The sequence below is a fragment of the Lutra lutra genome, chromosome 16 (assembly GCF_902655055.1).
Source record: "Lutra lutra chromosome 16, mLutLut1.2, whole genome shotgun sequence".
Lineage (NCBI taxonomy): Eukaryota > Metazoa > Chordata > Mammalia > Carnivora > Mustelidae > Lutra > Lutra lutra.
Window position 1 is genome coordinate 49,003,882 of NC_062293.1, and position 26,580 is coordinate 49,030,461.

A 26,580-nucleotide genomic window follows, 5' to 3' on the forward strand; every position below is an offset into this window, starting at 1 on the left:
CGCTGCTGCAGTGGGAGGAGGGAGCCCAGGCCCACGGCCCAGGCAGAAGATGCTAGTGGAGAGTCTGGGACTGTGGACAGTCCCCAAAGCCACGCCCCCGAGCCCCGCCTCCGCCCGGGCGCGTGCCGCAGCCTCCATCTGGGGCCAGAGCCTGCGCGCTCGCTCCCCGAGCGCCCCGCGCCCCCCGCGCTCCTCGCGCTCCCCGCGCGCCCCTGCCGGCGGGGGTTTCTTCCCCTCCTCCCCCACCGCTGTCATGTCTCCCGGCCCCGCGCGGCGGGGTGGCGCGGCCCAGGCCCCGGCGCCGGCGGCGAGCGACCGCCAGGGGCCATGATCCGTCTCGGCGGCTGGTGTGCGCGGCGGCCCCATGGCGCGGCGTGCCCGGCGGGGCGGCGCTGGGGGTCCCGCGGACCGGCGGGCCGGGCGGGCGGCCGCGCCCTGCGGGTGCTGGTGGACATGGACGGCGTGCTGGCCGACTTCGAGGGCGGCTTCCTCAGGAAGTTCCGCGCGCGCTTCCCCGACCAGCCCTTCATCGCGCTGGAGGACCGGCGCGGCTTCTGGTTGTCCGAGCAGTACGGCCGCCTGCAGCCCGGCCTGAGCGTGAGCATCCCCCGTCCCGGCCCCGCTCGTCACCCGCCGCGGAGCCGCCGTTCTCGCTCCGGGGCCCCGAGCCCAGTCGAGCCCGGCGGGACTGCGGCCCTCCTTCCGGTCCTTCCTTCCCGGTCCTGGGCCGGGAGCCCGCGTGACCTTGGGTGGGTCACCTCTCCGAGCCTCGGGGGTGGTCCTCTCGTAAGACAGGGGGGCCTGGGGAGGGGTCCGGGGAGGACTCAGGGCGCCGCGCCCCGCGCAGCCCCGCGCAGCCCCGCGCGCGGGAACTGTTGGCTGTCACCGAGGGCTTCTCAAAAGTAAGGAGAATGCGAAGCGTAAAATACAAACTCTGTCTTTAGCTGACTTTTTAATTTTTGGCCGCAAGTCCTGAAATTCTTTAAATGAAATAAACGTTACAAGTAAAGTCCTCTTTGACCCCGGCCACAGTCACACGCCCGTTTCTTCATCCTCACGAATTTGATGTCTTTGCCGTTCTTTTTTGTCCTTTTTCCATGAATGCATAGCTCCCAGTGGTATTTGAGGCCCAGAGACGTTGAGTGACTTTCTGGACATCACACAATGAGTCAGTGGTCAAGATGGGGAGGGTTCAACTCCTTGGTTTTACCCCCTTGCTTGGGTGGCCCTACTGAACCTGAGCCCACCACATCCCCCTGACTCCTGCTGTGCTTTGCTGAGTCCAGGATGGATGGAAGGGAAATATACAGGCTTGTTTCTAGCAGATGGCTTAGTTTTTGAGTTGAAACTATTTCGGGAAAGGAACGGGATTTCACCTTGCACAAACTTAAAGAGGCGGGTGTTTTCCAGCATCTTTTGCTTGCCTACCCAGGGTCACCACCAGAAACTTGATGATGATATTCGAGCCTAATTTGTACCACAGGTTGACTGCATTGTCTCCTGTGTGAGGCAGACATTGTTATCTTCATTATGCAGATGAGGAAACTAGTCCCAAGCCCCGTAGCTAGGATTCCAACCCAAGTCTGCCTGCCTGCCCAAGCACATTTAGGCTTCCCCACCTGCAAAGTCCTCTTCTCTGTCCTGCTCTAACAAGTGGCATTTCTTTTGACTTAAAAAAGGTAACTTAACCATAATTGGGAGGCAGGTGTGAAAAAGAAAATCAAGTGCCACGGCTCTTCCTCACCACCAGGTACTTGAGGAAGGTGACTTTCCCAGAGCTCTGTGTGCTCGCTTCTCCCAGCTCTAACACCCAATTACCAACTTCAAGCTGGAGAGAATACCCTCGTGGTTTCTGTAGCCTCAGTAACAGACTCCCCTGCTCCATGTGGGTGTTGGTGTATAAACAGTACACAGTACTGGCAGTCCAGGCACCTCATTCCCTCCCAGGAGTATACTGAGGTGAGGACATGAAGCCCACCCCAACTCTGAAAAGGACAGAAACCTTTGTAGTCCTTTGTACAGACATGCAGACTCCACATCTAAGAAGATCAATTTACCATTTTCTAAGGGCGAGGCAAAGGAAAGGGGCTCCTGGGACACGAAGGAGGCAGTGTTCTTCTTCTGGGACATGAAGGAGGCAGTTCTGCTCCTGGGAACATTGCCAGATTTTCATAGATGAACACATCCCCTTGGTTCCCAGCAAAGCTCCCAGCAGACATCCCTGGGTATCCCCTTGGCTGAGCTGGCCCAGCACCTAGAGTTAAAAACAACCGATGCACCAACCCACCTTAATTATGAAGGCATTTCTGCTTTACAAAATACCTCTATTGGTATCCCCTTTGATCTTGTCAGGGCTCAGAGAGGTAATGAGGGCAGAGATGGAAGGCAAAGCTCATTTTAACCGACTTAGAATCCCGCAGTGTTAAGACAGTTGAGGAACTCAGCCCAGAGGGAGGAAGTGCCTTGAGCGGGGTTTCAGAGCCAAGTTAGTGATGGAGGGAGGGAGGGGATGCTGGGACGCTGATTATTGAGGAAAGACAGTGAGGCCAAGGTCATGCAGCCGGGGCCATGCAGTACTTGACTTAATCCTGTGTCATGTACGCTTTCCCCTGGGCCCCACTGCCTTCCTGTGAGTCAGAAGCCCTGAGTCAAGTTCTGACAGTGTCTCCCATAAGTGGCCTTGTAAACAATCCTCTGTAAGCCTCTTTCCTTATCAGTAAACTGGGATAGTGATTCTTGCCCCTTGTGGGAGGTGACAGCCAAACAAGAGAGACCGTCTATTAGCAATCACCGCTCATTTGCTTCAGCCCACATAGCTCGCAGACATAATGCCAGTGTGATCTCAGGGCGCTCCACCTCTAAGGGGGACATGGTGGTGGTGCTTGTTCCAGAGTGTGCGGTTTCTGGCCTGGCAGAGACACCCGCAGCTGCCCACGTAGGATTTAGGTACCGTTCCTCGCAGTCTGGGGGTCTGTCTTCCCTCCCCTTGTCCTGGGCCTGGAAAAGTGTAACATTCTGCAAACTCAATTTTAGCCCAGTGACATAAGGCAGAACCTTGTAGCTTTGTAGCTGGGAGATGGTGTTCAGCTCTCAGCGATGTTTTGCTCTGTGCCATTGAGTAAATCCCTTCCCCATTCAGAGCCTTGATTTTCTCATATGAACAATGAGGGTCTGGGTTTTTGGCTTTCAGACTTTAAAAGCAAGTAGAATGCTTTTTAAACAAAGTACTTAATGATATACCAATGATGATATGCCAATGCGGAAAACAGATATAAGAGCTGTTCCAGTTGACGTGGGGAAGGAACCTGGAGTTCTGCTCATCTGGCCTTCCACTCGGCTCCCGGGCCCCCTTACCCCACATGGCACAACGGGGCTCTTAAGAATCTCTGAGTTTCTCCAGCTCTTGAACTTAAGGACTCTAGTGCCATGGCAAGACCTGGTCCACCTCAGAGGCCCTGAGATGCCTCTGGCCATGAGAATCAAGCAAGCACATGATTCACGATGACTTGCTTTTGGTCCCAGACAGCTCTAGCTGTGCCTCAAGGAACAGGCTTTGGAATCCATAGCTCCTGATCCCTTAGCTGGTCTCTCTGCTGGATCCTTGCAGAAGTCAGACCCCCTGGAGAGGGGCTGGAACACACATGTGCTCCCCCCAGGATATGACCTTGGGTGTGTGTGTGTGTCTGCAGGGGCGGAAATGTGGAAGGCTCACACTCTTCTTGTCAACAGCTCTTCCCAGCTGTGCCATCGTCTCTGTGGTGAGGCAATGTGCTGAATCCCCTGAGGTCACCCACTTCTCTCTCATCTTCTTAGGAGAAAGCCATTAGCATATGGGAATCAGAAAATTTTTTTCTTGACCTGGAGCCTCTCCCAGGGGCTGTGGAAGCTGTGAAGCAGATGGTCAACCTAGAAAAGTAAGTTTGTCTTCCTGCCTGTGCATTTGTGCCTTCCTCTTGTCAGCGCCTACCCTACTCTTCTGCTTCTGGCCCCCCACACCACATCCCTCCCTCCTCTCTCTTCACCCCTGCACAGGTCCATGCTTGTTCCTTTGGTGCTCAACCTGGTAAAACCCCGAGTGAAACAGACTCAGCTGGTAAGCTAGTGAGGCATCACACAATGAGTCTCCTGGTAACAGGAGAAAATATTGAGTCTAACTGGACCTGGTTGACTGGGTGCCAGACATGCATTTATTCAGCAAATAACTGAGAACCGACTATTAGATGCTACAGGACATAAGTGATACAGAGATGACCAAAGTGGTCCTGCCCTCATGGAGCTCACAGAGTAGACATTAAACAAAGAATCTCACAAGCAAAGATAAGCACGGATTGTTATAAGTGCTGAAAAGGAACAGAGGAAGGAGTACAATGAGGTCTAACAGAAGACCTAACAACACGTGGTGAGAACGCAGCCAAAGGAGCAGTGTGTGAGGTATTTCTGTTTCGTTCTAGTGAAGTCGCTGCTTCTGGGAGCTGAAGCCCCAGTTCCATAACCGTTCACTAAAACCCATTAGCAGTTACAGATGATGTGCTTCCCCGAGGACGATGTAAAAAACAACAGCCATATTGAGATGTAATTCACATACCCTCCACCCATTTAAAGTGTACAATTCAGTGGTTTTTAAGTCTGTGCCCAGAGTTGTAGTCAATTTCCAAAACCTTTCAACAGCCCCAAAAGAAACCCTGTACCCATGAGCAGTCATTACCCCTTCTCTCTCCTTCCCCTGCTGCCTGTAGGCAGCTGCTGTCTTCTTTTATTTATTTATTTATTCGACAGATAGAGATCACAAGTAGGCAGAGAGGCAGGCAGAGAGAGAGAGGGGAGGAAGCAGGCTCCCCGCTGAGCAGAGAGCCCGATGTGGGGCTCGATCCCAGGACCCTGGGATCATGACCAGAACCAAAGGCAGAGGCTTTAACCCACTGAGCCACCCAGGCACCCCAACTGCTGTCTTCTTTAGAGCTCTGTAGATTTGCCTGTGCTGAACATTTTGTGTATATTTCACGTACATTTCACATAGTACTCTATGTGGTCTTTTGTGATTGGCTTCTTTTATGCAACATTGTGTTTTCTGGGTCATCTCTTTTATAGCACAAATCAGTACTTCATTCCCTTTCATGGCTGAGTAATATTCTGCTGTATGCACATGACACATTTTTGTCTATCTGTTCATCAGTTGGTAGACACTTCGTTTGTTTCTGCTTCTTAGGTATTAAGAATAATACTGCTGTGAGCACTCATGTATGAGTTTTTTTTTTTTTTTATGAATGTCCGTTTTCATGTATAGGTTGTATAAACCTAGGAGAAGAATCACTGGGTCGTGCAGTAAATTCCTGTTTAACATTTTGGGGACTGCCAAGCTGTTTTCCAAAGTGACAGTACCATCTGACATTCTCATTAGCAATGTGTGAGGGTTCCAACTTCACACCCTTGCCAACACTTGTGGTCTTTTTTATTCTAGTCATCCTAGTGGGTGTGAAGGGGTATCTCATCATGGTTTTGATCTGCATTTCTCTGATGGCTAATGATTTGAGCATCTTCTTCTGTGTTTTTGGCCATTTGTTTTTGTTTTTTGGAGAATTATCTTTTTTTGCTATTTTTTTCAATAGGTTTATTTATATTTTTATTGCTAATTTTTAAGAGTTCTTTATATATTTTATTTTTTAAGAAGGTTTGTTTATTTGAGAGAGAGAGAGAGAATGAGTAGGGGGAGGGACAGAGGGAAAAGCAGACTCTTTGGGGAGCAGGGAGCCTGATGAAGTACTTGATCCCAGGACCCCCGGGTCATGACCTGAACTGAAGGCAGACACCTAACTGACTGAGCCACCCAGGCACACAAAGAATTCTTTACATATTTTAGATGATAAGTCCCTTATCAGATATATGACTTGCAAATATATTCTCTCATTCTGTGGATTGTTGTTTTAACCTCTTTGTGGTGTCCTTTGAAAACCAAAGTTTTTATGTGGATGTTAAATTTACGTGTTTTTTTCTTTTTTGAAGATTTTATTTATTTATTACATAGAGAGAAAGAACATGAGTGGGGGGAGTGTCAGAGGGAGAAGCAGACTCCCTGTTGAGCAGGGAGCCCGATGCGGGATTCAATCCTAGGACCCTGGGGTCATGACCTGAGCAGAAGGCAGATGCTTAACCAACTGAGCCACGCAGGCATTCTCTCTCTCTCTTTTTTTCTTTCTTTCTTTCTTTTCTTAAACATTTTATTTATTTATTTATTTGAGAAAGAGAGCATGAGCGGGGCAGAGGCAGAGGGAGAGGGAGAAACAGACTCCCCACTGAGCAGGGAGCCTGACACGGGGCATGATTCCAGGACCTTGGGATCATGACCTGAGCCAAAGGCAGACCCTGAACTGACTGAGCCACCCAGGTGCCCCTGTTTGTTTTTTTTCCTTGGGTCATTTGTATTTTTGGTTTCATATCTAAGGATTGTTTGCCTAATCCAAAGTTACAAAGACTTGCTCCTATGTTTTCTTGTACAAATTTTATGGTTTTAGCTCTTACATTCAGGTCTTTGATCCGTTTTGAGTTAATTTTTTAATATGGTGTGAGGAAGGGCATCCTACCTCATTCTTTTGCATGTAGAGACCCACTTTTCAGTACCATTTCTTGAAAAGACTCTTCCCCACCCCCACCCCACCCACTGAATTGTTTTGGTTTCCTTGGCAAACATGGACTGACCATCAATGTTAGAATTTATTTCTAGGCCTGTATATACTTTTATTGGTCACAGTTTTGCTTGAATTTACCAACCTGAAACACCAATGAAACAAAAGGTATGGCTTGGTCTTTACTGTGTCATATAAATGCCTCCAAAAATCATCAGCGTTCAAAGTTCTGACCTGATAAATTGGCATCAGAGGGACACAAAATGCTTAAAGTTTGAGTTGAATTGTGGACTCATTCAGTAATTTATTTTTAGACTTGAGTCAGGCCGTGCAGAGTAGTCTGTTTCATTCTGGTTTAGGATTTGACCTTGATTTATAGTGGAGTATTTTTGTATAACTTTTTACAGCCGCAGGAAGAGCCCAGAGAGGCAAAGCAGTGTATTTGTACTGAAGCTTTTCAAACCCTGTTTGTGTCTGGATTAGCATTTCCCGGACCACATTCAGCCAACTGTATCCTGGGGTGCTAGATGGCATAGCGGTTGAGGTTATGTCCCAACTGGAGTGAGACTGTCCAGGCTCAAGCCCGGGCTTTTCTAGAACCTAATCCTCAGACGTTGGGCACATTATTAAGTTTTCCGGGCCTCAGTTTCTCCAATTGTGAAATGAGGGGAATGAAAAAAGCCTCACTATAGCGCCTGGCACATAGTAGGTGCTCAGTAAACATTAGCCGCAGTTGTTAGTATTCTGCAAGATTTAGTAGGTATGGAACAAAAAAGCATTCTTTAAGTATAACAGTGTGGGGGACATTGGATTAGAAGGTTTCTTTACCATAGGACTTCAAAGGGCTTCAGGTTTGCTAGTATGCTTTGTGATTCTTCACAAGTGGAGGATGAAGCTTTTATTCACATGTATTCTAGTCCAGAGCTCTCTTTCCCACAGCTTCCCTGTGAAGCCTTTTGTGAAAATGCAAGTCTAGACCATACCAGCGGTCTGTTACCTCCATTTTGGCTCTTAACAGGGTAGCTTCCCAAGGTCAGTTCACACCCAAAGTGTGGATAGAGACAGTGGTCTAGTCCGTAACTAAGTGGATAGCTTTGTGTCTGGTGCTGACGTAGCCAGAAACCAAGATTTAAAATGTTACTGAAGGCGTATTTGTAAGGCAGCTGCTATGGGCGGGACCCTCTACCAGATGCCGCAGATACAGAAGTAGGTAAGAGACAGTTCTGGCCTTCGAGGAGTTCTCTAGGAAACCAAGGACTAGAACATAGATCCGAAAGAGATGTGGTAGATGTATGCGGATGGAGATAGGCAGGGCAGCTCCCCAGGGTGGGCAGGCAGGGACCCTGGAGCCCTTGTGCTGAACAATGAAAAGAGATCTGCCAGGTGGAGAAGGCAAAGGGGTTTCTGGTAGGAGGGGAACAGTGAGCAAACACCTTACCTGCCCGCTGTCCTAGAACCGCCTCCCTGGCAGGCTGTGGACCGGCTCTGGGAGCACTGAGTGCAAGGCTGTGCCTCCCTGGGAGTCATCGCATGTTCAAGAGCTTCCTTGGAACATCTTCAGGGACGACTACCCTTTATTCAGGATATATGAGTGTATTCATACGAAACACTCCAACAGTAGGAACATACGTGAAAAAAATGTGAGTTGCCCATTTTGTCCCTCTCTCCCCATGCACATCTCCCCCCATCCTGCTCTTCCTGTCCTGGTGAACAATGCGGGGTGCGTGCTTCCAGACCTTCTCAAATGCATTTACGTAGATATTTGTATGTAGGTTTGTAAACTTATCCAGTCTACCCGGCAGCCAGAGCGGTATTTCTAAACGGAATTCTGCTGATGTGTGTGTCCCCTCTTAAAACTCTCTCTCGAAAAAAACAAAAAACAAAAAATAAAAACTCTCTCTTGGCTTCTTTTTTACACTCCAATAAAACCCAAACTCAGCCAGGCTTGCAAGGTGGTCTGTGACCTGGCTGTGCTACCCTCTGACCTCTTTGCACCTGTTCCAGCCACGCTGGCTGAGTTTCTGCCTGTGGATGTGCCATGCTCGTTTCTGATCTCACAGCCTTTGTTCCTGACACACCCTCTTGGAATGTTTCTCTGCGAGTATTTGGCACGTGGCCACATTGTTTTTAATACTTCCGTTCTGAACACCTTGTGTGTCACCATCTCAGAGAGGCCATCCTGCTGTAGCTAAAGGCGCTGCTGTCCCCAGCTAGTCATTCTGCCGTGCCCTCCTCAACATCCCCCCGCCCCGGCTAAGCCAAAGTTGTGTGTGTGTGTGTTTGTCCCTTCCTCTGTCAAATGTCTGCTCCCTGAGGGATTATCTTGGTCCCTAGAGTGCTGCCTGGCACGTGGCACACACTCAGGCATCTGCTGAAGAGACATTCACATCACGGCATCATAGTTGTTGCTTATAAAATAGGATTGCTCTCATCTATAGGATGACACTGCTTTCTCTCTTTTACTTAACAATATGTGTTTGCTATCCTTCCATAACAACACCAGCAAATTATTTTATTCTTTGTATCTACTGCGTAGCATCTTATTGTATACTGTGTACCGTGTAAGGTAATGATTTCCGCAGAGACGTTGAAGTCGGTTCTTACTCCTTCCTGTGCATCAGAGCTGCAGGGAGCATGGACGTATGTGTGCAAGTGTTTCTGTGCAACAGTGGGCTAGCCGAATCAAAGGCCTATGCATTTAAAAATAATTTTTGTCAAGGTATAATTAACACATGAGTTCTCTTAGTTTCAGGTGGGCCATATAGTCCACAATTGTATAAGTTACTCAGGCTCATTCCCATAAGTGTAGTCTTTTATTTTAAATATTTATTTATTTGAGAGTGAGCGAGCACGTGCACACGAGTGGGGGAAGGGACCAAGGGAGAGACTCCCCAAGCAGACTTCCAGCTGATCAGAGCCTGATGAGGGTGTTGATCTCACGACCCTGAGATCATGACAGCGGAAAGCGAGAGGTGGATGCTTAACTGACTGAGCCCCCTGGGTGCCCTGAGCAAGTACTTTGACACTGGGGACTCCATACAGTTTACTAGTTTCATTCAGGGTAACACTGACGGGGGATCAGGTGGCTGAGGATCCTGGGCTGCGTAGCTGTTCTCTGCAAAGTCCTGATCTTAAGCCACAGATTTTATAGAGCAAGGGGATGTACAGAGGGGATCGTGAGGTCAAACACTTAATAGATCTCGTGGTGCCATCTGTGTGCCAAAAGAGGGTGGGGAAGAAACTATGTTACCTCTTCTAGTTATCTAAACAACTTCAGGGAGATCAGAAAAAGCCTTCCCACATTCCAGTCAGGGCACATGTTAACCTCCCAGAGGCCTGGAACACGTACCCCCAAGGGAGGTCATTATGTGGACAGGAACAAAATGGAGTCAGTGTTGTCAACCCGCCTACAGTTGAGGAGCCTGGCATAGGAGGCGATGTATTCATTCACCCACTAGACAGATCTGTTTTGTGTCACTTACTATGTCCCTGCCACTATGCTAGTCCTGGGGATCTATTTGTAAATAAGACACCCAACCTAAGGTCTCAGGTCTTGAGGAGTTTTCGTTAAAGTAGCGGGGGATGGCAAGTAAGAAAGAAATAGATAGGCGATGTGTTTGAAATTAAATGGGGGAAAGGGCTACTTTGGGTGGGGTGGAAAGGTGTCTCTGAGGAGGTGACAGGGGACTTCAGAAATTAATGTTAAGATGACCTAGTTAGTAAGAAGTGAGGGTGCAGAGGTCCTCAGATGGGCAAGGATTTTGCTTACTTGAGTAATATTTTGGAGGAGACCAGTATGGCTAGAATTCAGTGAGCTTGACAGGGATGGGAGGGACAGTGCCCTGGTGGACTGAAGAGACAATGATGTGATTTAACTTAGTTTTTTTTTTTTTAAGATTTTATTTATTCATTTGACAGAGGCACAGCGAGAGAGGGAACACAAGCAGGGAATGTGGGAGAGGGAGAAGCAGGCTTCCCACTGAGCAGGGAGCCCAATGTGGGTCTCAATCCCAGGAGCCTGGGATCATGACCTGAGCTGAAGGCAGACACTTAATGACTGAGCCACCCAGGTGCCCCCTAACTTAGGTTTTAAAAACAATATGGGCTTGGGGTGATAAGTTTGGACAGGTATTTCTCCAAAAAAGATAACCAAATGGCCAATGAATGCATGAAAATTGGCCCGAACATCATTAGTCTGTTGTGAAATGCAAATCAAAACCACAATGAGATACCACTTCACACCCACTAGAATGACAATAATGAAAAAAAGGGGGGGGGCACCTGGGTGGCTCAGTCAATTAGGCATCTGCTTTTGGCTCAGGCCATGATCCTGGGGTCCTGGGATCCAGTCCCACATCGGGCTCCCTGCTCACGACCCTCCCCCCCTCATACTTTCTCTTTCTCTCTCTGTAATAAATAAATAAAATCTTTAAGCGGGGTGGGTAGGCACTTGGGTGGCTCAGTCGTTAACAGTCTGCCTTTGGCTCAGGTCATGATCCCGGGGTCCTGGGATCAAGCCCCCCTGGGACCACAACCTGGGCTCCCAGCTCCACGGGAAGCCTGCTTCTCCCTCTCCCACTCCCCCTGCTTGTGTTCCCTCTCTCACTGTCTCTCTCTCTGTGTCAAAAAAATAAATAAAATCTTAAAAAAAAAAAAGGACAATTGTGTTACCAAGGATGGAGAACATTTGGACTCCTTATCATCACTGGTGGGATTGGAAAAATGGTGCGGCTGCTGTGGCAAACACTTGGGAAAACATTTCCTCCAAATGGTAAATACAGAGTTACCATATGAGCCCGCAGTCACACTGCTGGGCGTATGCTTGAGAGAAATGAAAACACGCGTCCACACAAAAACTTGTGCATGAATGTTGCTAGCAGCATTGTTCGTAATAGCCAAAAGGTGAAAACAACCCACGTGCCCATCAGCTGATACGTGTGTGAACAAATGAGGTCCATCCATTCACATGCACTGGGATATTACTCAGCAATTAAAAGGGGTGAAGCCCAGGTACATTCTACAGCGTGGGTCACCCTTGGAAACCTTTTCCTGAATGAAGGAGGCCAGCAGCAAAGACCGTGCACTATCGGATTCCATGTAGGTGAAATAACCGGAACGGAGATAGGAAGTAGGTTCGTGTTCTCCTAAGGCCAAGGGCAGAACGCAGAGTAACTGCTAATGGACGCAAGGTTCCTTTTGGGGCTGTGAAAATGTTCTGGTCATTGTTGTCAAGTCTGCAAATGTAATATCCATTGGATTACAAACTGAAAATGGGCGGCTCTTACGGTTTAGGAATTAAATCTCCATGAAGCTGATTTTTACTTTTTTTCCCCCCAACTTATTTATTTATTTATTTATTTAAAGATTTTATTGATTTATTGGACAGACAGAGGTCATAGGTAGGCAGGAGAGGCAGGCAGAGAGAGGAGGAAGCAGACTCCCTGCCAAGCAGAGAGCCCGATGCGGGGCTCCATCCCAGGACCCCGGGATCACCACCTGAGCCGAAGGCAGAGGCTTTAACCCACTGAGCCACCCAGGTGCCCCTCAACTTTTTTAAAAAAGATTTTTATTTATTTATTTGATAGAGAGAGATTACAAGTAGGCAGAAAGCAGGCAGAGAGAGAGGGGGAAGCAGGCTCCCCACTGAGCAGAAAGTCCAATGCAGGGCTCGATCCCAGGACCCTGATATCATGACCCGAGCCAAAAGCAGAGGCTTAACCCACTGAGCCACCCAGGCGCCCCTGTTTTTCACTTTTTATTTATTTTTTTAAGATTTTATTTATTTATTTGACACAGAAAAAATGAGAGAGACACAGACAGACAGCGTGCACAAGCAGGGGGAGCTGCAGGCAAGGGAGAAGCAGGCTCCCCACTGAGCAAGGAGCCTGACTCGGGGCTCGATCCCAGGATCCTGGGACCACGACCTGAGCTGAAGGCAGCCATTTAACTGATTGAGCCACCCAAGTGCCCCTATGAAGCTGTTTTTTTTTTTTTAATGGGTCTGCTCAAAAATGAAAGAAAACAAAAACAACCAATTATGGATGCATTTAATAACATGAGTGACTCCCAGAAATACCTTTACTGGATGGAGGAAGCCAGACAAAAAGAGCACGTACTCTGTGTTTCCATTTATGTAAGATTCTAGGAAATACAGTCTGATCTGTGGTGACAGAGAGCAGATCAGTGGTTCCCTGTGGCCTGGGCATGGGGTAGGGACAAGGAGGGGCAGGTGGAAAGAAGACAGGAGGGGGCCTGGAAAATGTAGGGAGCTATTTATTATCTTGATTGTGGAGATCCCTGTTTCCTATGCAACTTATCACATTCTACCTGTGTAGTTTACTGCATGTCAATCACACCTCAGAGAAGCTGTTTAAAAATAATCTGTCCAGGGGCCCCAGTGGCTCAGTCAGTTGAGCGTCTGACTCTTGGGTTTTGGCTCAGGGCATGGTCTCAGGGTTGTGAGATCAAGCCCTGCTTCGGACTCTGCTCAGCACTGAGTCTACTTCAGATTCTCTCTCTTTCTGCCTCCTCCTCTCCCCGCTCTGCCTCCTTCTCTCCCTGCTCACAAGGTCTCTCTCTCGCTCTCTCTTGAATAAATAAAAAGAAAATCTCAAAAAAAAAAATCATCAGTCTGGATGCTGGGTGGAGAAAGGCTTGGCGGGGGCAGAATTGGAAGGAGAGGAACCATGAAAGGTGGTGGTCCTTAAGATTGGGGTGGCAACCATGGAGGGAAGTTGATGGAATGAAACATTGAAACACACATTGAGGAAGAACCCATAGATCTGGGGATGGATACTGGGAGTTGGGGGAAGGGTAAGAAAAGCGGTGATCTTTAGGTTTTTTGCTTGAGCAGCTGGCTCTATGTAATAGTGCCATCAACAGGGGAAGGAGCAGGTTTGGGGAGTAGGGAGAACGTCGTGTGCCATTTTGGAAAAACCAAGGGTTGGTGAAATGCCCTCGCAGAGATATTCGGCAGGATATTAAGGACGTAAGGCTGGCCCTATGGTATAAGGCTGAATGGTGAAGGTAAAGTTGGGGGGGAGCCTTGTGTAAAGCCTTGGATGACACCACGGAGTAGGGAGTGTAGATGAAGAACCCCTGAGTGGTTCTTAAGAATCACCAGGAAGGCCAGGAGATCATGCTGGGGTGGCAGACGACGGGCAGGCGTGCCAGGACAGGAGCTCGCACAGAGGGCAGGCGACTTGAGTGCTGGTGAGCCAGAGAAGGAGAGGGCGGTATGCACTGGCTACAGTGACATAAGGGTCCTTGGTGACAACAGGCACTTTCTGGGGAGTGGAGGGGATGGACCCCAGGTTGGGGTGGATCGAAGCACACATAGGAGGTGAGGAAGTGGGGTCAGCAGGTGCAGGGCACTTGGTAGATGTCTTGGGAGCAGAGAGATGGGAGGTCACAGGAGCGGGTATGAAGTCAAGGTCGTGTGTGTGTGTGTGTGTGTGTGTGTGTGTGTATGTTCTGAGATGCAAGACAGCAGCACACGTTTGAATGAGTTGCAGGGAAGAGCAGTCCCAGAAAAGGGAATGCAGCAGGGTAACTCCTCCTTGTGAAGATGGGGGGATGGACTCCAGCGCACGAATGAAGGGTTTGCCTTGACAGCTGAGAGGGATGGCTATTCCTCCGTGCAGCGGAAAGGGAGAAGGAAGATCAGACACGGACGTGGTTCTAGATTCCACCATGAGAAGCCAGGGAGTCTCAGAGCCGAGAAGGTGGCGGTCACGAGTGTGGTGCGTGGCGGCTGTGCTGGAGACGAGTGAGGCGATCACACCCCAGGGCCCTGGGGACAGGCTGCCTGGTGATAGCACCCTTGCCTTGGGGTTGTGGTTATGAATTTAAGGTGAAAATGGCCAAACTGTTGATGTGAGGGGTTTTTTTTTGGTTTGGTTTTGTTTTTGTTTTTTTCCTCCAGCAACATTTTTGGTTGTTTGGGTGCAGGTTGAAGAAGCTGGAGAGTCAGGTTCTTTCTGTTCCCAGGGGAGGGAGAGGAAAACCAGCAGGGGGATGACAGCAGGGCCCCAGGGGCCCCAGGGAGGACGGAGGCATGCTGAGCCTTGGCGGGATGACGGCAGGTGGCAGGGTGGTGACAGCAGGGGGAATGGCCACATGCAGGTGGTCACGGGGCACGGGCTTCACCGAGTCAGGGATTTTGAAGGACTTGCTGGATGGACTGGGGGGCCAAGGTGGCCCGACCAAACAATGTCGTTGGAGGCTCTTGGTCTCCTCTGGAGAAAGGCTTCATAGGCTATGTTTATGTAGCATGATGAAGGAATGATGCTTTGTCAGCCGTCTGGAGCCTGTCTGGTTGGATCCAGTTTCTCGTGGTTTTGTTTTGGAGTGCTTCCTGGACAGGCCTCTGACCTTCCTCCTAGTTGACCATGACGTCCTCTCGGCCGGCCTCCAGGCATCCCATTAAGTCCTAACTGACCACCCACTCTAATGGGAGGAATGGTCTGGAAGTGACAAGGGAGGGCGAGGGAGACCCTCCACACCTTGTGTGTCTGCAGCAGGTGGGGCGTGGGGGAAACACAGCTTCGTCTCCAAGGCGCACAGGGGAGGCGGCTTCCTCGTGTGGGGCCAGCTTTCAGCGCGGGCAGGAGGCAAGAGAACAGGGAGGAGAGGCTGAGAACCTAGGGGACTGGCCGCGGGAGGGGACAGTGAGTTGGCAGAGGCCCAGAGAGCCGAGACTCGGGGTAACTAGGAGGCCCGTGCTCTCCGCCGAGGGACCTGGCAGTCTGACGTAGGCAGGACTCTCAGGGGACTAATTTGCCAAAGAGCAAAGAAGCCTGGAAAATCTAGCCTTCCACAGGCCGAGTGCGCGGAGCCGTCCATGGTGGCTTTCTGCGGGTGTTGGGGACCAGAGGGCTCTGTTGGTGAGGTTCTGGGGCCTGGGGGCCCTCGCAGTCAGTTCCCCCACTGTCGCCAGACTGTGGGAGGGGGCGGTCCTCAGCAGAGCCCTTGCCTGTTGTGAGGGAGCTGAGCCTGGCCGAGAGGAGGGGGCTCCTCCTCCATCCCCCTCTGCCAGAGGGCTTAGCAGGCACACTTGACCAGAAGACTGTCCCTCATGGGGTTCTTTGCTTTGCAATGCACGAGGTCCACAAGTGACTTGCTGTGCACCCCTTTCATGCCTCTCTTATGGCAGATGCTCCTTTCTCTCCATATTTCCCCATTCAGATTCCAGAGAGCGCGGGTGCTTCGCCCAGCTAAGCTCGGGCTCCGGCCATGCAAAATTGCCATGCATGGATGCCTGTCCCTGAGCTGCTCACTGGGCCAGAGGAGAGGTCACAGGCGGCTGCTCAGGGCTGGGGGACAGGATGTGTCTGGCTGGGAGAGCAGTGTGGGGCAGTGAGTTTTCCTGTTCCAGTAATGGGCACACACCCGGAGGGCCTGATGCCCGCAGAGCAGGGGGGCAGGAGGGCAGGGGAGCAAGGGTGGCGAAGGCTGAGCAGATGTGGGGACTCAGTCTGACTCTCCTTCCTCTCTCTCACAGCACCGATGTCTTCATCTGCACGAGCCCCATGAGGACATACAAGTATTGTCCCTACGAAAAGGTAAGATGTACAGCCTCCTCTCACCTTGACCCCATGTGTTGCGGGTAAGGGGTGCTGGCGCTCAGCACACCCTGGGGGGAGGGGTGCGGACCCTCACAGCACCGCCTGCGGCAGCTGGGGTGGCTTCATTGCTGCCTCTTCTCCTGTCCGTCCCTCCTGTCTGTGCCCGACTCTCCTCTCCCAAAGACCTTCGCTAGCACCAGTCTGACATTCCAGCATGTTCTCTGCAGGGAGCCTGGTGAGGATGCCAGGTTCTCTGGAAGGTGACCATGGCCACGGTAGTGAGCGATCATCTGCAAAGGGCGAGGCAAGGAGAAAACGTGTGGCAGGAGGCGCCGGAAGCCACCCAAAGCCAAACCCAGACGTTATGTGTGAATTTATTTATGCAAAAGTCTTAACAAAGGTGTAATGGTTACATTGCATTTGGCTCCACACTCATGCCCTCATCTTCATTGAAAAGAAATAGAATTACATAAAACTGAGGCTTTTATAGAAATTGGGAACCAATTCCATAAATTCCTTGGTTGCCAAGCCCACAGGAAAGGTGTGTTATCCAGGAGATGGGCATTTGCACCAGAGGTGCGTTCAAGGGAAGTGGGAGCAGCCTTCTCAGTCCAGGAAGGCAGGACCGGGGGCCCCACAACCCCTCTGCTCTGGGCTGGGGGTGGGTTGGGCAGAGCTCTCTCAGCATAGACCTCTAGGCATGAGTTTTCTCAAGTGTGTTCACATGATCTCTCTCTCTCCAACTCCACAAAATGCACAGTCTGCCAACGTTTAACGCCTTTGGTGTGCGTTGACTGGAACAGGGACTCCCCCTTACTCAGTAGTTAAAAGCAGAGTTTGGAGAGGTGCTTGGCGGCTTCTGAGTCATTGCATGCTCCCGCGCCCATTTCCTGTGTCTTGTCACGGGAGTTAGCTAAACTCAGGGGAGTTAACGACTTACCATCAGTAAGTGTGGAGTGAGGACTGAGGCTTGGTCCTCCCTGGTCCTAGGTTTCTACTAGAGCAGTGATCTGAACTCAGGTCCCCAGACCAGTGGGATCCATGTCCCCCAGACACTTGATAGAAATGGACGTTCTCTAAACCCTCCTGAGAACGTGTGAGCTGCCCGGTGTGTTTTAACAAGTCCCGCAGGTGCACCCTTGAGTGTGAGTGATTGTCGAGCTGGAGCACCTGCTTCTGCTGTGGTTGTAGTGGGGCCAGTGCTTGTTGGGGGGAAGAGGGATACGCTGGTTGTCATCCATGCATTTCTGAGGATCCAGGTTCCATCTTTCTGCCCACAATCCCACATGTGCAGTTCAGCACGGGGCTGCTCTCTGAGCTCCGGACAACTTGAACCCGATGCGTCTGTCACTGGGCTCCTGACATCCCGGTCCCATGTCCGTCCCTCCCCTCTTGGTAGACTGGCATTGTCCACCAGCCTCTGAGGCTGAAAGCCAGGGAGCCACCCTGGTGACACCCTTCCTACCCCTCACACCCAGTGCATCAGCAAGTTGTGTGCCCTGCTCGAGTACCTGGTATCTGCCTACTTTCTCTCCATCACACCACCTTTGAGTTTCTTCCCAGAACACTAAGAGAGCCTTCTACACTGTCTGTTCATTTCATTTCCCCCCAGAGCCAGTGAAAGTCTTTCCTAAAGTAGATCATGTCAGCCCCCTACTAGAAAACCTTTTAACAGTTCCCCATTGCACTTAAAATGGAATTTTAAAACATATACATACACACACACAAACTCCTCACCAAAACCTGCAAAGCCCCTCCCAGCCACCTCTCGCATCATCGGAGTTCCTGATTCAGCCTTCATGATGTTCCATGTTCCCGTTTCTTGAACATGCTTTGTACCCCTAAACCTGTGGGGCCCTCTGTGTACCTCCTTCCTCCTCATCCCTCGGGCCTCACTCAGCTGCCCCAGCCCCATTTCCTGACCATATCTTAAAGCTTACAGCCTTGCTGATCCATCCATCAGCCCTCGTTTCCTGTATAAACACTTGAAATGGGTTTGCATCTCTGTCTCTGTCCTGCTATCTGTCTGTCTCCCCAGTGGACTGCAACCCCCACGAAGGCAGCGAGCATGTCTGTCTTGTTGGTCCCGGTGCCGGGCATGCTGTCAAATGAATAGATTAATTAGCTCAACAGAGACTTATCAAACATACCTTAGTAAGAATGTTTGCCATTTATCCAATGCCTTTGATGTGTCAAGCTTTATACTTTTCTAATCAGTACAGCAGTTCCCTGTGAAACAGTACCCCTCTGGTCTGATGGAGGAGGAAGGAGGCTGTGAAGGGCAAGGCAGCTGGTCTCCTGGGTCTAGTGATCTACAGGTGGTGGGGCTTCGTCCTGACCCATGCATCCCCGAGCCTGCGCCCTGTGCCCCTCCCACGAGCCGCGCATGCTCACTGCCAAGGGTTTGGAGTCCAGTGAACACGTGGGAAGAGGATATCACTTGGGACCCCTAAGATGCAGCAACAGGAATGGCATCCCGCCAACTTGAACAAAAGTAGAGTTTATGAGGACGCTGTTGGCTTGCTCAGAGAATCACAGGAGAATCTGAGGGAGCAGCCTCTTGACAAGGAGGTTGGGAGCCAGAGCTGGTAGGCGGTCTCCCCAAGCATACGTGCTCGCAGAAGACCACAGCCTAGTTCATTCTCCATCTTCAGGTGTCTCTGCCTGGGATTCATGTTCCCAGGAGGGAGGCTTACCAGCTGAGCTCAGGTCACACTCCCAGCCCTTGGCCAGGGGAGGGTGGGCATCCTGACTGACGTCCTATTAAGGACAGGGATCTTTGCAGAGAAAAATCAAGGGGCTGAAATCAGAGGAAGGGGCGCAGTGATAGTGGATGGTGGATGCCCTGACCGAAGGCGGGGGGAAAAAACAACAAAACCCCAGCTACAGACCTACCACTTAGCATTAGAAACGCTGTTGGCATTTTGAGGTGTTTCTTTCTAGTTTTTCTTTGATGCATATTAAATATAATACATATATTTTAACAAAACTTGAAACTCATGTAGCTTAGCACCCATTTTCTCCTTAATGGAGTTTTAGTCTTTTTTCTGTCCCCAAATATTCTTCAAAAACTCGATTGCTAAGAGCTGAAGTCATCTTGTACCAACATCTTCGTGCGATTATGTCCATAGGACAGATTCCAGGAGATAGAATTCCTGGCTCCCACAAGGAAGGCACATCGTGACACTCTGCAGGGAGGGGCATATACTGTTGTCACTGTGCTGGTGGCCGGCCGAGCACCCTCCCCACCCAGGGCCCAGACCGGCCACCAGGTCAGTCAGTGGAGGAAGTGGGACATTGAACAAAGACATGAAGACAGCAAAATGCAGAGTATGTTTGAGGAACTTTGGGTGAATTGTGTTGGCTGGTGGCCCTAGAGCCTCTGGAGTTGGGATCAGGTTGGGTTGCAAGTGTCTCTCCCAGCCATGTTTTCACCTCCCCCGACCCACATACATTGGAACTAAGTCAGTGGAGAAGACAGACGGAGGGTGTCTTGTGAAGAGATGAAAATAGCCCCAGCCACCTCCTCTCCCACCATCCACGCACCCTCCCATCCCTAGTAGACATCGTGTCCTTGGCTAGTTGGGGCTGGACGTAGATGGGGGCTGATGATTGTTTTGCCTGGTACCTGTGGTGGGGGAGAATTGGGGCTGGTTCTCAGGACATCAACTGAAGATGGATGTTTTGCTCTCATGGTGGTCTCAGTGGGGGCACAAGACCAGACCTCTCACAGAGTTCTTCCCTCCGCTCCTGCCCCCCAGAGCAGCATCAGCTTCGGGCAGCTGAAGTGGGAGTTTTTCTCCTTAGTTGATTCCTCTCGAGACCCAGTCAAAGGAGGGAAGCCTAATTGCTAAGAGTTCAGCTTCTTTATTATACCTAAGGAGTCAGACTTAAGTGCTATTCAGTTTATCAGAACCTTCTTTCTGGCTGGAGCTTGCTGACATTTTAAAGCCAATCTGGCTCAGTAGTAGCTAACTCATGAGTTAGTAATATATGCAAGGGCTTCACCTGTAGTGATCCATTAGCCTTCATAATAGCCCTTTGAAGTAGGTGCTATTATTATCCCCATTCTACAGATGAGGGAACTGAGGCACAGAGAAGTTAAGTCACTTACCTAAGGTTGGCAGCAAGACATGGTGAGTCAGGGTTGGGCAGTCTGGCTCCAGAGCTTGTGCTCTGCACCTCTGTGCTATGCTGACCCCCTTTTCTGATTCCACCTCACTCAGAACTTAGCACAATATTACTAGTTTATCCCCCCAAGAGATTTTTTTTAAAAATCCATGTTAAATTCTCCATACTTGAGCATGACATTTTACTGTTCCTTTCCCTCATTCCACAAGGTGAGTGATCACAAGTGGGATTAAGCAAGATGCTTGGATGTAACAGTGGGACATGTTCTTTTCATTTGAAGTCTGGTCTCCTGATGATGTCTTCCAGATGCTGTGTTTGGATTGAAGAATAAATGTTAAACATTTCCACCACATCATCAAGCCTCTTCACTTAAACTCAAGTAAAAAAATGTAGATAATGAATTAAATTTCATCACACCTTTCACACCAACTTGTCCAACTGCTCCCAGAACTTGAACCTCTTTTAAGACGTACACTAAAAGATGCATCACTTTCTCTTGCCACCAGCAGAAACCATAGATACTTTTAGGAGCAGTGAGAGCCACACTCCAGCCTTCCAGGAACTTCCTCTGGTGGTACCTCCCACTTTGTGTGCTACCCAGTGTCTAAAACTGGGGGTCATGCTATGTTTTGGCTCAAACTACTATTTATAAAATAATTGGCAGTTCATGGTAATTGGCATAGGGTTTTTTTGTAAGATGATGGAAACTTCTGGGGATTAGATAGGCAATCGTTGTACAACATAGGGGATTACTTAAAAAAAAAACACTGAAATGTGAACTCTAAATTGCTGAATTTTATGGTATATAAATTATATATAAAAATGACTATAAAGTGGGGCACCTGGGTGGCTCAGTGGGTTAAGCCGCTGCCTTCGGCTCAGGTCATGATCCCAGGTCCTGGGTTCGAGCCCCACATCGGGCTTTCTGCTCAGCAGGGAGCCTGCTTCCTCCTCTCTCTCTGCCTGCCTCTCTGCCTACTTGTGATTTCTCTCTGTCAAATAAATTAAAAAAAAATCTTTAAAAAAAATGACTATAAAGTGAAATAAAAGGAAACAGCCTTTTATAGTATAGAAAAGTGATACACTAAAAAAAAAAAAAAAAAGAGGTCTCAAATAAAACCAGAAATGAGAGAGTTAATGCAACTGTGGTTGATACCACAGAAATACAAAGGATCATAAGAGGCTACTAAGAATAATTATATGCCAACAAATTGGACATTGTAGAAGAAGTGGATACATCCTAGAAACACAACCTTCTAGGACTGAATCATGGTGAAATAGAAGATCTGAACAGACCAGTTACTACCTAGGATATGGAGTCAGGAATCAAAAACTTCCCAACGAATAAAAATCCATGACCAGATTACTTCACTGGCGAATCCTGCCAAACATTCAAAGAAGAATTAATCCCTTTCTTCCTCAAACTCTTCCAAAAAATAGAAGGGGGCTGGAGGGACTCTTCCAAACACATATATGAAGCATTACCATGATACCCAAACCAGACAAGAATGCCACAAAAAAGATAATTCAAGGCCAATATCCCTGATAAACAAAGATGCAAAATTCCTGAACAAAATATTAGCAAAATGAATTCAACAATACTTTAAAAGGATCATACACCATAATCAGTGGGATTTGTTCCAGGAATGCAAGGATGGTTCAACCCCTGCAAATCAATTAATGTGATAAATTACATTAACAAAACAGATAAAATTATATGATTATTTCAATAGGTGCAGAAAAAGCATTTGACAAAGTTCAACATCCATTTTATTATTTATTTGTTTGTTTATTTTAAAAGATTTTTTTTTTGGAGAGAGAGAGAGTGTGAGCAGGGGGCAAGCAAAAGCAGATGGAGAGAGAACCTCGAGCAGGCTCCAGATTGAGTTCAGAATCTGACATGGAGGTCAGTCCCACAATCTTGAGATCATGACCTGATCCGAAACCAAGAGTCAGTCGCTCAAGCAGTTGAGCCACCCAGGTGCCCCTGAACATCCATTTTAATTAAAAAACTCTCAACAAAGCAGATACAGAGGGAACGTACCTCAACTTAATAAAGGTCATACATGATAAATGCACAACTAATATTATATTTAATGGTGAACAGCTGAAAGCTTTTCCTCTAAGATCAGGAACAAGACAAGGATGTCCACTCTTGCCACTTTTATTCAATATAATATTGGATGTCCTAGCCACAGCAATTAGGCAAGAAAAAAAATAAAAAGCATCCAAATTGGCAAGGAAGAAGTAAAGCTAGCACTATTTGTAGATGACATAATATTATATATAGAAAAATCTAATGACTCCATCAAAAAACTGTTAGAACTAATAAATTCAGTACAGTTACAGGATACAAAACCATACACAAATATCTGTTGTATTTATTTATATTAATAATGAACTGTGAGAGAAGTCAAGAAAATAATTGCATTCACAATTGCATCAAAAAGGATAAGATATTGAGGAATAAATTTATCCCAGGAGGTGAAAGACCTGTATATTAAAAATTATAAGACATTAATGAAAGAAATTAAAGAAGACAGAAATAAACATAAAACATTTTGTGCTCATGGATTCATTTGTTAAAATATTCATACTACCCAAAAACAATCCACAGATTCAGTGCAATCACTATGAAAATTTCAGTAGTAACTTTTACAGACCTAGAGCAAGCAACCCTAAAATTTGGAAGCACAAAAGATCCCAATAGCCAAAGTAATTTTGAGAAAGAAGTATAAAGCTGGAGGTGTCACACTCCCTGATGTCAAACTATATTACAAAGCTATGGTAATCAAAACAGTATAGTATTGGAATAAAACAGTCACATAGATAATGGAACTAATAGAGAGTCCAGAAATAAACCCATGTATATGGTCAGTTTATGACAAAGGAGCCAGAATATACAATGGAGAATGGACATTCTCTTCAAGAAATGATGATGGGAAAATTGGACAGCCACGTGCAAAAGAATGAAACCTCTATCTTATACCATGTGCAAAATTAACTTGAAATGGATTAAAGACTTCAATATAAGACCTGAAACCATAAAACTCCTAGAAGAAGAATAGGTGGTAAGCTCCTTGACATAGCTCTTGGCAGTGGTTTGAACCTGACACCAAAACAAAAGCAACAAAAGCAAAAACAAACTAATGGGACCACATCAAACTAAACATCTTCTGCACAGCAAAGGAAACCATCAACAAAATGAAAAGGCAACCTCCTCAATGAGAGAAAATAATTACATATCCTATATCTGATAAGGGGCTTATATCCAAAATATATAAAGAACTCATACAACTCAATAGCAAAAACCACACAACCCCAAAACCAAACAATCTGAGTAAAACCTGGGCAAAGGATCTGAATAGACATTTTCCAAAGAAGGTATACAGAGGCCAACAGGTACATGAAAAGAAGCTCAACATCACTAATTATCAGGGGAATGCAAATCAAAACCACAATGAGGTGCCACCTCACGCCTGTTAGTTTGGCTGTTATCAGAAAGGCAAGCAGTAACAAGTGTTGGTGAGGATAAGGAGGAAAAGGAACTATTGTGCACTGTTGGTGGGAATATAAGTTGATGTAGCCACTGTGGAAAACAGAATGAAGGTTCCTCAACTTATTAAAAATAAAACTACCATATGATCCTGCAATTTTGCTTCTGGGTATTTATTCAAAGAAAACAAAAACACTAATTTGAAAAGATATATGCACCTCTATGTGTACTGCAGCATTATCTACAATAGCCAAGCTATGGAAACAACCTAAGATGGATGAACGAAAAAAGAAATTTTGTTATTATCTGCAGAGGAATGTGATTTCATCCATAAAAAAGAATGGAATCTTGCCATTTGTGACAACATGGATGGACCTCGAGGGTATTATGCTGAGTGAAATGACAAACGGAGAAAGACAAATACTGTATGATGTCTTATATGTGGAATCTGAAAACAAACAAATAAACGGGTTCCTGGGTGGCTCAGAGGGTCAAACATCTGCCTTCAGCTCAGGTCATGATCTCCAGGTCCTAGGATGAAGCCTCATGCTGGGCTCTCCGCTCAGTGGGGAGTCTGCTTCTCCCACTCCTTCTGTCTCTCTCCGGCCTGTGCTCTCTCTGTCTCTCTCTCAAATGAACAAATAAAATCTTTAAAAAAAAAGATAATAAAAACAAACAATAAAACAAAAGGAAAAAAAACCCCAAACTTATAAATGCAGAGAACAGATTGGCAGTTGTTGGAGGTTGGAGGTGAGGGGTGGGAGAAATGGGTGAACTGTTTGTTTTATTTTAATTAAATAAAAATTTAAAAATATAATAGAACTGCAAAGGGAAATAGATAAATTCATAATTCTTACAAAGACTTTAATATGCCTGGTTTTTTTTAAAGATTTTATTTATTTATTTAAGAGAGAGTATGAGAAGGAGGAGGGTCAGAGGGAGAAGCAGACTCCCTGCCAAGCAGGGAGCCCGATGCGGGACTCGATCCCAGGACTCCAGGATCATGACCTGAGCCGAAGGCAGTTGCTTAACCAACTGAGCCACCCAGGCGCCCTAATATGCCTGTTTTAATAGGTGATAGAGTACGCAGACATCCCCCACCCCAAAAAATCAGTCGGGATGTAGAAGCCTTGAACAAGCATTGGCAACCAGCTTGACCAAGTTGGCATTTATATAACACCTCACACAACAACAGTAGATACCTGTTCTAGTCCAGTGCACACAGAACCTTTAGCAAGATAAGCCATGTTTCGGTATAATGGATATGCGAAAAGCCCTTGAATTGTATACTTTAAATAAGTAGATTTTATGGTATATGAATTATATCTAAAGAAATTTGGCCATTCAAATGGCTGATAGTTCCAAAACCAACTCTATTCTTCTGCTTCAATGTGGTTATTTTATCATCTTAATTGGGTTTGTGGACAGAAGTGCGTGATAACCTGTGCAGGATCCTGGGTCAAGCCAATTACCCTGAAAATCTTGGGCTTAATGGCACCATTTTCCACATCTTCCACTAAATGAAGTAGACTGTTAATGATGACACCTGTCATTGGGAAATGGCATGTCCCCACCATCTCCCAGGATTTGCATCCCTTCCCTTATTTGAGGCTCGTTTTGGGATCTGCTCATCTGAGCAGAGGAGGACTTTGGGAGAAGTCCACCCAACATTTGAAGAGCAAGGACCATGTCTTACTTTCATATCTTCATTTCTGAGCCATGGGGACCCACATGGCTCTGAGAGAGCTTTGAGGAGGTGTCAGGGAGCTGTTCCAGGCCCTGTCACTGCCCTGGATGTTCTGCCCCCTGTCCTTTCTCAGCACCAGCCTCATCACCACCCATGCACCCCCCTTTATCATCTTCACACTGAATTCTTCACTCCTGCAGTGGCCAGTTTTATGAACTTGCTGCTCATAACCTATGTCTTGAGAGATCATCTCCCTTGAGAGTCCTTCTGGTGATTCTTTTGCTAACATGTAGTTTGGATTCAGTTTCAGTCATTTTGACAGATTCTGATTTAGGAATGGCAACACTATTTTATACTTGGATAGCTCTACATTCATCTGGGCTGAACTATTTTATCCCCCAAGTATTTTTAGGAACTGAAGTTGTAATCAGGTGAATAATGAACAATGCCTCTCTTCCAAAACAGCAGCTAATAAACGTAATGAAAGATGCTTGCCCAAGCCTTGACTTGTCCTTAGAGGTGTCCCTCAGACACCTGACCCTGCTGAACCCTGGCTGAACCTGAGCATGACACTTTCACTTTTGGGTCTGTGGACCTACCTGTGAGCTGCTCAACTCACCTCTCTGGGACTTGGCTTCTTTGTCAGCACAGTTGTAGTAATATCTTCATGGGCATTATTAAAGAAAATTGACTGGAAATCAAATTGCATTATATAAATATATCAAGTCAATACATTATACACTTTACACTTGTACAGTGTTACATGCCAATCATATCTCAATAAATGTAAATTTAAAAAACAAAGCTGAAGAAGAAATTTGCACAAACCACCTAGCACTATGCTTTATAGCAATAGGTGTCATCCCCTTGTTTCTGTCTGTCCCCAAATGCCCCTGCCCAGCAGTAAAGAAAGAATGCACTTCAACACACATCTCTCAAACCAGAAAGTCTGGACAATTTTATGGTTGATTAGTTTTTCTGCATTCTTGGATCCAAGTTCTGTATATAGTTACCTGTTGTCTATACAGTTGTCTATACAGTTTGATTACAACTGTGTTTTTAAAATAATAAATAATAAGA

At 47.5% G+C, this 26,580-nt stretch overlaps 1 protein-coding gene across 2 annotated transcripts in view; it reads left to right on the forward strand.

Annotated features, from left to right (window-relative positions):
* The first annotated feature begins 101 nt into the window (after positions 1-101).
* The window catches only part of NT5M (5',3'-nucleotidase, mitochondrial), a 39,257-nt gene continuing 12,778 nt past the window's right edge, over positions 102-26,580 (forward strand). The window contains exons 1-3 of one of the 2 annotated variants that reach the window (XM_047708837.1): positions 102-597; positions 3,814-3,914; positions 16,123-16,183. In XM_047708837.1, coding sequence (XP_047564793.1) covers positions 328-597; positions 3,814-3,914; positions 16,123-16,183 — 432 coding nt within the window. In that variant the 5' untranslated portion in view covers positions 102-327. The remainder of the gene's footprint in view (positions 598-3,813; positions 3,915-16,122; positions 16,184-26,580) is intronic. The other variant, XM_047708838.1, reaches the window with a different exon arrangement.